At 32.6% G+C, this 15947-nt stretch overlaps 1 protein-coding gene across 1 annotated transcript; it reads right to left on the reverse strand.

The window, feature by feature from the left end:
• Window positions 1–4153: 4153 nt before the first annotated feature.
• On the reverse strand, window positions 4154–6021 carry LOC104897347 (ethylene-responsive transcription factor ESR2). The gene has a single exon (XM_010684207.3). The coding sequence runs from the start codon at window positions 5806–5808 to the stop codon at window positions 4651–4653; it is 1158 nt and encodes a 385-aa protein (XP_010682509.2). The 5' UTR covers window positions 5809–6021; the 3' UTR covers window positions 4154–4650.
• Between the last annotated feature and the right edge of the window lie 9926 nt (window positions 6022–15947).

The raw sequence follows: 15947 nt of genomic DNA on the forward strand, positions 1-15947 counted from the left end.
AGATGTGTTATTTAATGAGTCTGCTAGTTGGTCTTGGAGTTCTGATAATACAGGACAGATGGTTCCTTTTATTGATGATGGAGAAGTCTCTGGTGTAGTCCCTGATGCAGTCCCTAATGCAGCAACCCATACATCACAAGAAAGTAGTAGCAACTCACAAGACAACAACACTACTTCATTTGCAAGCCCACAACCTGGCAGCAACACAACTTCGTGACCAGAAAGCACACCAGAATCTTGGCAGAGGTTCCGTGCACTAAGAGAGATTTATGAAACATGTGACTTTGCTTTCTCAGTCTCAGATCCTATTTATTATGACGATGTTGCTCAAGAACAAGTATGGCAGGATGCTATGGCAGAAGAAATGAAATGCATACAGAAGAACAACACATGGGAGTTAGTTGATCTTCCGGAAGGAAAAAATGTCATTGGCTTGAAATGGGTGTTCCGTACTAAATATCATGCTGATGGAAGAGTACAAAAGCATAAGGCTCGGTTGGTGGCTAAGGGATACGCACAAGAGCAAGGAATTGACTATGATGAGACGTTCTCTCCAGTGGCTCGGTTTGAAACGGTATGAACCTTTCTTGCCTTAGTTGCTCAACTTGGTTGGCCGGTGTTTCAGTTTGATGTTAAATCAACTTTCCTAAATGGAGAGTTGAAGGAGGAGGTATATGTTGCTCAACCTGAAGGCTTTGTTGTTCATGATGAAGTGAACAAAGTCTATAGGTTATAAAAGGCATTGTATGGCCTTAAACAAGCCCCACGTGTATGGTATCACAAAATTGACTCGTACTTTCTGGAGAATGATTTTCAAAGGAGTGAAAATGAGCCTACACTCTATTTAAAAAAACAAGGTACTGTTGTTTTTTAGTGGTTTGTTTGTACGTAGATGATATGATATACATGGGGTCTTGTGAGTCTATTATTGCTGAATTCAAGTCTAGTATGTTGAGGAAGTTCGAGATGACAGACATGGGTTTACTACACTATTTTCTTGGGTTAGAAGTAAAACAAGGTGCTGATGGTATTTTTCTCTCCCAACGAAAGTTTGCAGAAGATCTTCTCAAAAAAATTCAGTTGACAGGATGCACACCTGCTTACACTCCAATGAATCCTAATGAGAAATTGTCAACGAACGATGATACAAGAGCAGCAAATGCGTGGCTGTACAGAAGCATGGTGAGTGGTTTGAATTATCTATCTCACACTCGACCTGATATTGCGCACTCTGTTGGACTGGTTTCTAGGTTTATGCATAACCCTACAAAACATCATCTTGGAGCAGTAGAGAGGATAATGGACTGCATAGCAGGTACATCTGATTATGGGATTTGGTACAACAATGTGAAGACCATGAGGTTGGTCGGCTATTGCGATAGTGATTGGGCAGGTTCCCTTGATGACAGAAAAAGCACCTCCGGGTACGTATTTACTCTTGGATCCGGTGCTATCTCCTGGTCATCAAAGAAACAGAGTACAGTAGCTTTATCCTCATCGGAAGCTGAGTATGCAGCAATTACTTCAGCAACTTGTCAGGCTATTCTGTTACGAAGACTGTTAGCAGATTTTCTTCAAGATCAAGCGAGTGTTACCGAGATTTATTGTGACAACATGTCAGCAATTAATCTAACAAAAAATGCTATCTTTCATAGTCATACAAAACACATCGATATTCGGCACCTTTTCATTCGTGAATTAGTAGCTCATGGAGATATTGCAAGTGAAGTTTTGTACTACAAATCAACAAATGGCTGACATTCTAACCAAGTCACTTGCGTTCAAGAAACAAGATTTTTTCATGATGAAGATGGGAGTATGCAACTTCGAATCAAGGGGGTATGTTGGATAATTAGTGGAAGTAATGATTTAAAGATAGTTGTTTGACTTTTCTTTAATTAAGTATTATTAGTTAGTGGGCATTCTTAGGATTTTTAGAATAAGTTTAATTTCCTAATTGTTAGCAGTATTGTTAAACGTGGGCCATTTTCTATCCCACTTTCTTTTCATTATCTTAGAAACAATTTGTACTTTGCCTTATATAAGGCTTCTTTCTTTTCATTGATATATGCAAGGAAGTCTACTTTCCCTTATATAATTCTATCTTTAGCAAAATTAAGGTCTAATAATTGCTATTAAAGTTTGTTTGAAAACTAAATTAAAGAAGTTGAGGCAATTGTAATTAGAAAAATATGTAGGTATTAATTAGTGAAATTAAAACTTTTTTCGTGTAAAACTATCTTATAGAATAACTCAATTCATATAAACAACCGAATTCCACTCAATTAATTAAATTTACCAATAGATAATAATAAACCCTTTTTTTTCTCTCTCCCCTCTCTCCTCTCTACTTTCAAAAACCCTAGCCTCCATTGTTGATTTTTAAAGGGGCTTCCATCGGTTTTTACCGTTGGAAAGCCCCCACCTTTGCTTTTTTATTTGTTTTTAGGTTTCCAATAACGATTTCTCCCTCGAAAGACAGGGTTTTCGATCTCCTTCGTAAGAAAAGGTTTTTCGATCTCCTTCGAAAGACAAGGTTTTTCGACCTCCTTCGAAAGACAGGTTTTTCTCCTCTTTTAGTGGGGGAATTTCTACAGGTTACAATCCGGGATACTAGATCTAATGGATTGCCGTGAAATTATTTTGTTGGTGAAGAATTATGCGGGATCACAAAGGTTATCAATTTTTCGAATACGGTCAGATGAATCCGACGGAAATCATCCTCACGACTACAAGGGATCATTAGATTGTCTCTCCAACAAGGCTGTATTTTCCAGCGATATAAGCGGGAGATGTTCCACATTGCAAGATTTGTTTGATGATCGTAGTTTTTATGAAGGAAATTTTTGTTTGATTCAACTTATGTATTTGTTTGATTCGATTGCTTATGTAGATTTCGTATGACTTTTTATTAATGAATTAATTTTAGGGGGCGTTTGGTTCGTTGAGAGGAAAGGGAAAGGGTTTGAGAAAGGGTTATAAGAGGAATGGAAAGGGTTTCCCTTTGATTAAAAATGTTGTTTGGTTAAGATCATCAAAGAAATTGGAAAATTATTATTATTATTAAAATAATAACAATAACAAATAATAATAATAGATAATAATAAATAATATTAATTAATATTAATAAAAATAATAATATTTATAATAATAGTTTTTAAATAATAATAGTAATAATAATAAATAATTATTTAAAATAAAAATTATTATAATAATAATTAAAATAATAATAAATAAATAAATAATATATAATAACAAAAAAATAAATAAATAATTTATAATAATAATAATAATAAATAATTATACAATAATAATAAATAATAATACAATAATAACAAATAATTATAACAATAAATTATAATAATAATAATATATGATAATAATAAATTATAATAATAATAAATAATAACAAATAATAATAAATAGTAATATTAATAACAATAAATAATAATTATTATTATTATTAAATAATAATAATAAATAATAATATTAATAATAAAAAAAATAAAAATAAAAATAAAAATAAAAATAAAAATAAAAAAAAATAATAATAATAATAATTATTATTATTATTATTATTATAATAATAATAATAATAATAATAATAATAATAATAATAATAATAATAATAATAATTTCTATGTAGAGGGATATGGGTAATCCCAAACCTTGGGGTGGTGGAGAATCAATCTAAGGGAAAGGAGAGTAATCCTAATAAGAAAAAGGGGTAAAGGGTTTGAAAAAACACACTAACCAAACACTCACACAGGGAAACAAGGAACTCAATTCTCTTTCCCTTTCTTGAAACCCTCCAACCAAACGTCCCCTACTATTCAAAAAAAAAAAAAAAATTAAATTTACCAGCGTTGACTTGCTTAATTACCCCTTCTCTCCCCTTCCCTCCCCCATCGTTTATTTCATCTCTCTTTTGGACAGGTGGGAATTCATGATAATTGAGTACTACAATTTTCGCAGAAACTACCCTAAAAAGTGCCAATTGTAGACTTGTACTCCCAGTATTATTAAGCATTACCATACTTTCACAGGAAATCAGGAATTAAGGACAAACGAATGAAAGAATAGCTCGTTGCACAAGGAGTAGTACATTATTTCAATCAACGAATTCTACATCATATTTACAGTATACTTCATAAGTTTTTCTTTTTTTGTTGGAAATAAAATACACAAAAGAAAACGTTTGACTTTGAGAACCATATTACAAAAGTTCTCCACTCCAGCTTTCAATTTGCAGACTAGCAAATGTAGTAGCAGCAATTAATTGTCGAGCAAATTCTCGTCCCTTTCTTTTTGTTGCAATAAGCCACATTATTATAGAACAATAAAATATTAAAATTAGAAAAAATTAAAAAAAAAACTTAAGTACGTAAAAATAATATAACCAACAACCCTGCAAGGCTACAATCATCATCAGCCCATTTTAATGGCTAAAAATAGTACTATTATATAGATATCAAATTAGGCCTAACCGTCAATTACATGAAGATTTGTAATTACTCGATATATATATTAATATTCTACATACAATAAACCAAAACTTAGAAATTCAAGGGTCCAAAATTTTTTTGGTTTACCAAGGCCTAGCTAGCTAATTACTCGTACTAAATCAGCAAAAAAAAATATATAATCTAGTTAGTGGCCAAGACATTTTGCTCCTCTAGGAGCAGCAAACATACTGTAGAGCTCATTGTACTGGAAAACACCATCAAGATGATGATGATCATCATCATCATCCAGTATCATAGGCTCATGATTGTACTGATATTGTGGGAGCTCAACAACCTGATAATTTGTACCGCCAGCTGGCAGCATATCTCCATGAAACGGCATCGTATTGTATTCACCACCATAACCGCTAAAGTGATGATAATGAGAGTTATTACCATCACAGTAGAGCCCATCATCATGTTGATGATGTTGATGATGATCGGAAACAACTGATGACTGTTCAGAATGGTTGAGGTTGTTGGTGGACTTGCGCTTAGGGAAGTATTTTTCTATGATCTCCTCTAGGAGTCCAGATGTTTCTGATGGTTGAGATGGAAAGAACTCCATCATCATACCATCATTATTGTTTTTATCATCATCATCATGATGGTCATAATGATGATGAGGCATAGAAGAAGAGAGAGGAATAGTAGTGTTCCTCTGTGATGCAGGAGCAGGGGTTTCAGTGAACCCTACAAGGTTTCCTTCACCACAACAGTTGATCATAGCATGATGATGATTATTATTATGAGAGTTTTGGTCTGAGTTTAGCCACTCTACAAAGGTAGGATATGGATGGCTGTGATTTGAGTTTGGGGAAGTTGTTGTAGTTTTAGTCTTAATAGACGGTTGTGATTTCTTCTTGGAAGAAGAGTTACTAAAAAAGGGAGGTAAAGGAGGTGGGTACATGATAACCTCATGATCATATTGATCATCATGAGAAGGAAGATGTGAATGTGAAGTTGTGTAAGTGAAATTTGTACGTGCCTTATTCCCACGCATGGCACGTGCGGCATAGTCGTACGCACATGCGGCTTCCTCGGCTGTGTCGTACGTGCCAAGCCAACGGCGTTCCTTGGACTGTGGGTCACGTATTTCGGCAGCGTAACGGCCCCATGGCCTACGCCGAACGCCTCGGTATCGGGTTGTCGTGGTTGCGGAAGCGGTTGCGGTTGCGGACTTGGGTGCCTTGGTACTGTTTTTGTTGGTGTTAGGGGGTTTTTCAGGAGTAGTAGCATGATCATGGTCAAATGAGTGGGGGAAAGTTGTGGTAAAATAGTGGTGTTTAAATTGGTGTTCCATGGAAGTTTTGGGAAGGAAATTAAGAGTGTGGATGAAATGGAATGTTTTGGGGGAGAGTAGCTAATCTAGTTGGAATTTGAGGAGAATTTAAGTGTTAGCAGAGAAAGAATTGGGGAGGTCGGAGGTGAATTGAGAGTAGTGTAGGGGTACTTCTATAGGCATGCATGCATGTATTTATAGACCTCAGTAAGGGGGCATGGCCGCATGGGGGGAGGGTTTTCAGTTTATGATGTTGATGTGATGTAATTTAATGTAATGTTTCATAGTATGTATGTTGAGGAGTTTGTCTAGACAACCAACCGTTTGAGTCTCTTAGGGTCCTTAAATGAGGGCAATTTGGTCATTTTAAGTCTTAAAAATTTTACGCGCGTGTTGTTTGGTACCAATGCTAGGTTAGATTGGTACCATTGTCCGAAAATTTTGATACCAAAGTAAGGTTGCTTGGTACCAATCCTGATAAGAATTTGATACCAATACCAGGTTATAATGGTACCATTGTGTAACTTTTTGAGTGTTTGAGTCTTTTTTGGACTCAAACAGTTGGTTACCAAGGCTTTCTCGTATGTTGAGCTTAAAATTTAAGAAAAAAAAATTTGTACTTTAATTTACCCTACTCACTTCAATTTCACTATATGTAAATATGTTATATTAAAAATTTTACTTATAGATAATACAAAAGTCACAATTTTGCAACTAATAATAGGGTAAATAGTTGTATTATTCACTCACTCTTTAATATACATGATGTTTTCTAAAATATTTTGTAAGATAAATAAATATGTAAACAAATTTTAGCTTAATTGATTTGGGTTATAATTGTTTGCGAATTGCGATTAGTTTTGTCCCAAATTGAGCAAGTAAACAAAAATAAAAATTATTGCAGTTTCATGAAAATGTTAAACCAAACTAAGCGTTTCGAAGAAATTTACCAGCAGTTCTAAAACTACAAACTTAACCAAATTAAAAAACACAAGATTATTACAAGAAAAGTCCTGGAAATAAAACAAGGGTCTCTAATTCTCGAACCCTAGCTCGCGCTTATCTCCTCTGTCCGCATTCCCAACTCCCCCTGTGGCGGCATCGACCGTGTGTCTCTCTCTGACGTGCGCCGCCGCAGGGGCCACCACCCTCTCCAATGCTTCTCCTTCACATCTTTCACTCCTTGTTCTATTTTCTCTTTATTTTAATTTTCATAAATACTCTTTAAATTAGTTTTTTCCAATAAATTTTCTCTAAGTTTTGTCTCAGTTTGTTTCCCTTCTCCATGTTATTTTGTTGTGCTGTAGTTTGCGATTTTTCAGATTGCAGGTATTGTTTTTTGGTGGGCTTCCAACAAAGTCGGTCAAGTGAAGTTTGAAGATGGGAATCCAAATCAAAGGTAAATCTTTTCAATTAGAGTTGAGTAATGGTTTCTTAAAAATTGTTGAGTTCTATAACAATCGAAAACGGTGAATTAATTTTCCGGTTAAGTTGATTGAATGGGTTTCAATGTCCTTAATGATTGCTCAAAGTTGATTGAGTTTGAACATTCTAGACGATTTGGTTGCCTTCGGTGAAAAATTCAATTTGGTTGTAATTACTGGGGGTAGTTTTTGAAGTTAAGTGTGAAGATTAAGGGCATGTGGTATTCATTTTTGTCCCTGCATTAGGTAGTGTTAATCCTTGGAGGAATTTTGTCCGTGCTTTTCTTCATGTTTCTCAAGAGGGTTCGAGACTGGTTGCTGCTATTGTTATTGAATGTTGGGATGTCGGTTCAGATTCTTGTGCTTTTCTTGGGCAAGAAAGTTTGTCCTTCTCTCACGATAGTGAGCTCAAGTTAGAAGTCGATGCTTTGCTAAACTGGGAAAATTTGCAATTTGACTCTAGTCATCCTAAGCTAGAGAGCATGATTCATCATGTTAGGAAATCAAATATCTCTTGTGATGCAATGTGCCTGTTGAACAATGAACCTTTCAAAAACAATAGTGTCAACAAGGAAAAAATGTCCGCAAATCCAGAGAGATTATCATAAAGTGCTAGTTTATGTGGCAATGGAAGTGCCCTGCTTTCTTTTGCAAATGAGGTGTGTATCAAGGGAAGTTCGGTCTATGTTGATGGAGATGAGGTCTCTACTTGTGCTAAAGGAAATGGTGGAAATACAATTTCAATTGGTGATCTTAGTGTTGATTCATTATTGTCGCCTGATTCTAATATGAGCAATGTTGTGCCAATTCCTACTTTACAAAGGTCATTTAAGAACAATCAATGTCAATTGCTTAATAATCTTGGGTTCCGTCGCAATATGGAGAAGAATAATCAATCTCAAGTTTTTCAGAGTTTAGGGTTATGCCAGAAAATGGTGAAGAAAAAGGGAGTTCAAATAGCAAAGAAATGGTGTAGTGAGGAGTATTCCAATGGCTAAATGGTTTCATTACTTCAATGTTTAAGGAGTTTATGAGTTCTTTGTTGCTTTGTTTGATCTTGTTGCCTTAGTTTGGTTTTCTCAATCAGTAAGTTTGGGTATTGTTTTTAGGTTTCTCAATTTGAAAGTTGTTGATGTTCTAGCTTGTTCTAGTGGTTAATGTTTAGAGTTTCTTATTGTTTTGGAGTATTTGTTTTGGTGCTTATAGTGTTTGTCTCATTGCTCAAGGTGTTGTAGCTTGGTATTTCAATATATGCTTTGAACTCTATTATATGAGTTTTAATGAAATGAGTTAAATTATTAAAACCAAATCAAAACACAAAGTAACCATTTATAATTTGCAGTTTAAAGCTTTATATATGCCGCTTGCTAAACTCTCCTAAATATTGTTCCTTGTGTATTAGTGTATATATAGATTATAAAGGTTTTTCCATTTTATTGTTGGCAAACCGTCGAATATTTCTAGGGAGTAATGGAGTAAATACTACTCTACCGTTTACATTTTCGTTTACATTTTCGAAGACTACAAATGTTTGCACACGCAATTACTCCAGAATAATGCGATATAGCTGAACTCAAAATTAATGATTGCTATGGTCAGTGAGACGTGAGTAAATATAACTCTTGTTTGATGACAGCTGCGCATTAGTGAAAGTGCAGTAAATCAGTTTTACTATTTCCAAGGGAAGGGAAGGGAAGGGAAGGATTACTTTTGCTAGGAAAAAACATCAGCTTAATGAAAATTACGAATGAAGAGAGAAAACATGCACGAGTAATTGTCACGAGTTCATGAACAAACATTGTATTTGCCCTACAATTTCGATCAAACGTTCATAACAACATAGATTTCTTTTCTGTTTAATGGAGCAGATAAATCTCAGTATTGCAAATGCAAAATGTCTACATAAGATAATTACTACCTTTTTCCCTAAAAAAAAAAAATACTAGCTTTTATAGACTATAATTAAGTAAATCAGGGTCCCTTCTGCATTATGGTTTGTTTTCAATTTTAAGTTTCATATGACGGTATATGCTCTATAATACTCCCCCGTGTCATAATATAATGCTTGTTTCTTTTTTACACGGTCTTCAAGATGTAATTTTGACCTTTAATGTCTTCAATTCCGCATTAATAAAAAATATAAAAGTTGATATTATGAAACTACACATTGAGACAAATCTAACAAGATCCCACATGAATATATTTTTTTATATATACAAATGAGAATATTCGGTCAAAAATTTTAAAGTCGTGCATATGAATAGAAGAAGTTGGTTTTATGCCTTGCTCAGTTCGACTATCATTTTAACTCAATTTTATTCAGTTTAGCTTAGTCTGATTCAGTTTAACTCAGAAGACCGGAAACTTAATTAATTTAAAGTGGAATTTTAAATTAATATCATGAAGTTAAAGTCGTGCATATGAATAGAAGAAGTTGAAGTTGGTTTTATACCTTGCCTCAATTCTCAAATAATGAATGAGGAAGATGTAGAAACAGGAGAAACAACTCTGGCTAAAGGCACACGCACAACTGCTTCAATTTTCTACACTAGCAAAAGTTGACAACAATAAATTCCATATCCTGATATCCACTGACAGGATCTCTTCTTTGTCTCTAAAAATCTTTCCTCCCTGATTTCAGTTCTAGACTTCTAGCATTTCTATATTTTAAATTTGTTATTGCACAACATTAAATATTAATATATATTTATACAAATATATTAAATGGCGTGCGAAAGAAAGTGTATGTGTCATGTCATGTGGCATTCTCCTCACATTTGTAATGCAAATGTTTTATGTCTATGTATACTCCTCACTTTTAAAAAAATGTATAAGTGCAAGGTATCGAACACGCGACCTTTGAAATGAAAAATAAGAGCTTAACTATCAATACACTATTATATGATTTTATTGTCTAATGTTTCAAATAAAATATGATGAAGTCTAGTAATGATTATAATTAAGTAAAAAGACTTAAACAAATATATACATCTCTAACACTCTTATCACGTAACTTACAAGAGAATATCGATATCATATTTTCTTACCAAAATTTCTTTTAAGGTATTGTTCTCAAACTCAAACCTTTCAATTTTTTTATTTATCATGTCGTAACGTGAACTTTTCTATTTCTTAATTGATAAAAATACAAAAAGTAGCAAAATAAATTATAAAATTTAAAAATAATAACATATTTGTTTATCATAACTAACCCGAGACATTGTCCGAGCAAAAAAAAACTAGTTATTGTTTTAAAACAGGTACATAGATTAGAGCTAGTCAATCTCTAAGGCTATGTTTAGTTAACCTGAAATTTTTTGATTTGAACTTATTATATCTGATCTGATCTGATCTTATCTAATCTGATTTGATATACAAGACCTTATCTTTTATAAAATATATTACTACTATTATATTATTACTTTGTAATTCATTATTATGCAATACATAATAATATCTTATTCATAGTATTACTATTATTATCATTTTGTTTCTATTACAACTTTTACACAACTTTTTTTATTAATAATAATTATTATTATTATCATTATTATAAGAACAACAACAATAATTATATAACCCAAGTTATTAATTTATAAGAGCACTTATACAATGTTTCACACTTTCCTTAAAAAAAATATTTCACACTTGAGAAGTCGGCAGACTCAACTCTTTTTTTCATATAAAATAAAATAAGATATACAAACAACTATGACTTGCGCAAGAAAAAATAAATAGCGTGCAACTTCAAATAGCTAGAGAGATTTGGAATTCGGTAGGAAGAGGTATACCGAATCTAAATTTATAATTTGTATCTCCACTTAGCTTATTTTGAAATGTAATCCGAACTTAGTATTTCGTTGTCATGAATTTGAGCTATCATATTTTATATATTTCTTATTTTTGCGTCAATCTTATGTTCTAAACGGCTTTTAATTTTCTATTATTTAATAACAACAAAATAACTTAAAATAATGATAACAATGACATTTATAATGATAACAACAAGATTAATAATAATTACCAATATTAATAATTAATAAGTACAACAACAACAATAATAATCCTTTTGAACAAATGTACTAGTAAATAATAATGTTCCCTTTGTTTTTTTTTTCTTTCTCACTTAGAATCTTGACACTATGTACAAATAGAGAGAATATTTACAATTTTTCTCAATATATAAGAAAAAATATAGTCATGTGGGGTCTTTTTGATTCGTCTCAATGAGTACTTTATTAATATTCAATTATTATAATTTTTACTAATATGTAATGAAAGATATTTAATAGTAATAATGAGTTTTTAAATATAAGCATGATTTGATCTGAACTTATTTTTTCTGATCTGATCTGATCTGATCTGATCTGAAATAAGCAAAAATAAGGTGAACTGAACATAGCCTAACTCAATGAAAGCGTAGCTGAATTACAAGAAACACATCCTTACCCCTTACGAGAATCGATCCCGCACCACAGGATTTGGGAGATGAGTTTTTTTAAAAAATAAGTGATTGTGTGTGAGTTGGTTCCACATTATTATTTTAATAATTTTATTATATATAAGTAAAATTTATAAAATGATTTTTTTTTAGAAAATATGTGGTGAAACATTAACATCTCATTTTTCTTGCATATACTTCATCTACTCCAAAATTATTATAACAATTGTTTTTGCGACGTAGATTTACGAGGGAGTTGAAAATGGGCTATTATTAAGGTAAGGAGAGAGAAAAGTTGTTTACTATAAGTGGTCTCGTATGTAGGATATTCTTTTTTTATATACTTCCTCCGTTTTTTATTAGATGTTACACGTTTCAAATCACGGACTCCTAGGTAATTTTTGGAGAGGAGAGAGATAGAGAGAATGAAAAACAAAAGGGTCCCATGTGAACATGTGATAGGAGAGAGATAGAGAGGAGTTGTTACCTAAAATAAAAGTGTAACATCTAATTTAAAACTTCCTAAAATAGAAAGTGTAACATCTAAAAAAAAACGGAGGAAGTATATAGAAGTGTTGCAATTATTTAAAAAATTACGAAATAAACCAGTGTTGCATTAAGTATGGGGCAGAGGAATTATATTACTCCCTCCGTTTCATTTTAATCTCTTTTACACTTTTCACGCATGCCAATGTAAAACTTTGAGCACATATATCTTTAGTTTTGTATTTGCAAAAATTATAAAAAGTATATATTAATAAAATACATACTAATACAAATCTAACAAGATCCCACATGACTATGTTTTTATTCACGTATAAATCACAAACAAGGGTCAAAGTGCAATTTGTGAATAAAGTGTAAAATGTCAAAGTGTGTACATTAATATAAAACGGAGGGAGTATATGAGATGGTCAAAACAAAATGCAGTTTTAGTTTAAAACTTAAAGCGTACTTTCTCTTTTGTTTAATAAGTTGCCTCATTTCTTTCTGACATATTAAGGTGAGTAATTATGTGAGTATAAAACATACTTCATCCGTTTCAAAATAAGTGCAACATTTGCATAGTGTTTACTATTCACAGTTTAAACTTTAATTAGCTTTGGTGATTTACATTTTAGGAAAAACATAGTCATGTGGGATCTTGTTAGATTCGTCTGAATGTGAATTTTTTTAATATCAACTTTTTATAATTTTTACTTATTGATAATTGAAGATATTAACGGTTAAAATAATGCATTGGCAAACGTGAAAACAAGAAGTGTTGCACTTATTTAGAAACAGAGGAAGTACATTGTTTGAATAAAAGAATATGCAAGTGAAAAAAATTATCAAATAAGAGCCTACTAAACTTCATCATGAAAAAAAATACATAGCTAAAAAACACAAATTAGTAAAGTGGAGTTGCTTTCTTGTTGAAATTCATTTTGTTCACATAAAGTTATTTGAACTAAACTTATTAATTACCTGATCAAATTTGATTATCTTGTATTTACATTTAATTGAACCTATTGAATTATCTGAAACTTAACTTTTAAGGTGGATCAAGAGAGTACATTGTTAGTAATATATTCGCTTTATGCTCTGAATTAATTGAAACCTTTTACAGTTTTGATCAAAGTCATTGACCATTAGTATATATGAAAAAATATCATGAAAAATTAGTTAAATGTTTTCTATAAGAAATCTTACATATTACTTTTTTTGTTAACTAACATTTTTAACATGATGAAATTAATACATGTTAACTAAAAAACACAAATTATTAAAGTGGAGTTGCTTTCTTATTGAAATTCGTTATGTTTACATAAAATTATTTGAACTAAACTTATTGCCTGATCAAATTTGATTATCTTATATTTACATTTAATTAAACCTAATGAACTATTTGAAACTTAAATTTTAAGGTGGATTGAGAGAGTACACTATTAATAATATGTTCGCTTTGTGCTTTGAATTAGTTGATATTTCTTACAATTTTGATCAAAGTCCCTGACCATTAGTATATATGAAAAAATATCACGAAAAATTAGTTAAATTCTTTCTATAAGAAACCTTACATATTACTCCCTCCATTTCATTTTAATTGTTACACTTTGATATTTTACACTATTCACAAATTTCACTTTGACCATCATTTGTGATTTATACGCAAATGAAAATATAGTAATGTCGGATCTTGTTAGCTAGATTCGTCATAACATGTATTTTATTTATATGTACTTTTTATAATTTTTACAAATACAAAACTAAAGATATACTTCCTCCGTTTCTAAATAAGTGCAACATTTGCATAGTGTTTACTATTCACAGTTTAAACTTTAATTAGCTTTGGTGATTTACATTTCAGGAAAAACATAGTCATGTGGGATCTTGTTAGATTCGTCTGAATGTGAAATTTTTTGATATCAACTTTTTATAATTTTTACTTATTGATAATTGGAGATATTAATGCTTAAAATAATGCATTGGCAAACGTGAAAATAAGAAATGTTGCACTTATTTAGAAATAGAGGAAGTATGTACTCAAATTTTTACATTGACATGCGTGAAAAGTGTCAGTGTGTAGATTAAAATGAAACGGATGAGGTACTATTTTTTTAATTAACATTTTTAACATGATGAAATTATTAGAGTAATTGACATGAGACAAAAGGGGTAATATGTGCTACATCTAATTGAGAAACAACTTTTGTGTTTTAATATATATATATATATATATATATATATATAATATATATATATATATATTATATATATATATATATATAATATATATATATATATATATTTGGGCGGTAATGACAATGATGTTGGTAATATGTACTAACACTTTCTCTTTGTCCATAAAAACAACTCTTTTTCTTTGACTCTTTCTTGTATTTTCTTTTTAGTGGTGCATATAAATTCATTAAATTGGTAAATTTTTTAAAGTACCAATAAAAAATGATATTTTGTATCATTAAACAAAATACCTATATCAACACATATATATTCAATCCCTTTTCTCTCTGTAAAAAATTTTTGCTCTACCTTCTCTCCTCAAAACCCCCCCCCCCCCAATGCAAACCTTAGGAACTCGTCGAAAATCCGATAGGTTCTCTGGCGAGTTCCCCTTGTTTTCATCGATTTTCTTAGCCTTTTCCGTAGGTTTTCCTCGTTTACGGCGGGTCCCATTGGTCGGCGTTTCTCCGACAAGACCACGCCCTCCCTTTTCGTGTCGTCGATTTTTACTTCTCCCTTCCCTGTCGTGCCGTCGATTTTTGCTTCCACATTCCTTATCATGTCGTAGAGTCGTCCCTTCATTAGTCGTGTATCCTCCAATTCTCTCCCCATCCCCTGGTTGTGTGGTTGGTAACCACCTCCCCGTCCTTACGTCTATTAGGGCTCCCGTCCCCCTTCCCCTGTTAGTGTTAGTTTTAAGGTTGGGCTCCCCTTCCCTTGTTAGAGTTAGTTTTCTGTTTAGGCTTCCCTCTCCCCTTCCCCTGGTTGGTGTGTCCTCCTCCCCTGATTAGTGCTCTGATAGTTTTAGGCCTCTCTTCCCTCTCCCCTATCTCGTGTTAGTTGTTTTGAATTGGGCTTCCCCTCCCCTCCCCTCTCCTCCCCTATCTAGTGTTAGTTGCGTCGGATTAGGCTTCCCCTCCCCTCCCTATCTAGTGTTAGTTGTGTCGAATTGGACTTCCCCTCCCCTTTTCCTGGTTAGTTTTGTGTTAGTTGTGGGCATCCCCTTCCGCGTTCCCTGTTTGCGTGTGTTGGCTTCCCTGTCCCCCGTTCGCGTTCTTCTAGTGCTTGCGCGCGATCGAGTATCGGCTTAGTGTTTTCTCCGCGTCGTTTTAGGTTTTGATTGTGTTTGTAGGAGTATGTTGTTGGTTTTCTCACTTTACTCGGTTCTTTTGGTTCTTGCTAGAGGTAGTATTTGTCTTCCAAATGCATGCTAGAGCATGTCAAGTGGTTTCATGGTTGGTGTTTATTTTTTCCGATTATGTAAATCAGATGTTTGTTTGAGATCTAACTCTGGTTAGATCTTAGTCTCGCTTGATAATGATCTTAACAATCATTGCCTTGACAAAACGATATCTGAAGGCGGCTCCCCAATTTGTTCATTGGGTTTATAGCGCGTTAACTCATTTGTACTTCTCCTTTGAGGAGAAGCCTGAAATACCCATTTCAAGGGTATTAAGTCACAAAGTATTGTGGTTTAGTAGTTATGTTGCGAGTTCCTCAACTTGTTGTTCCTTTGTTTTCTCGTTTGTGAAGTCGGTCCACTCCTCCCACTCCTTTTATCAGGTTTTTGT

This window comes from Beta vulgaris, chromosome 6 (genome assembly GCF_026745355.1).
Source record: "Beta vulgaris subsp. vulgaris cultivar EL10 chromosome 6, EL10.2, whole genome shotgun sequence".
NCBI classification, from domain to species: Eukaryota; Viridiplantae; Streptophyta; class Magnoliopsida; order Caryophyllales; family Amaranthaceae; genus Beta; species Beta vulgaris.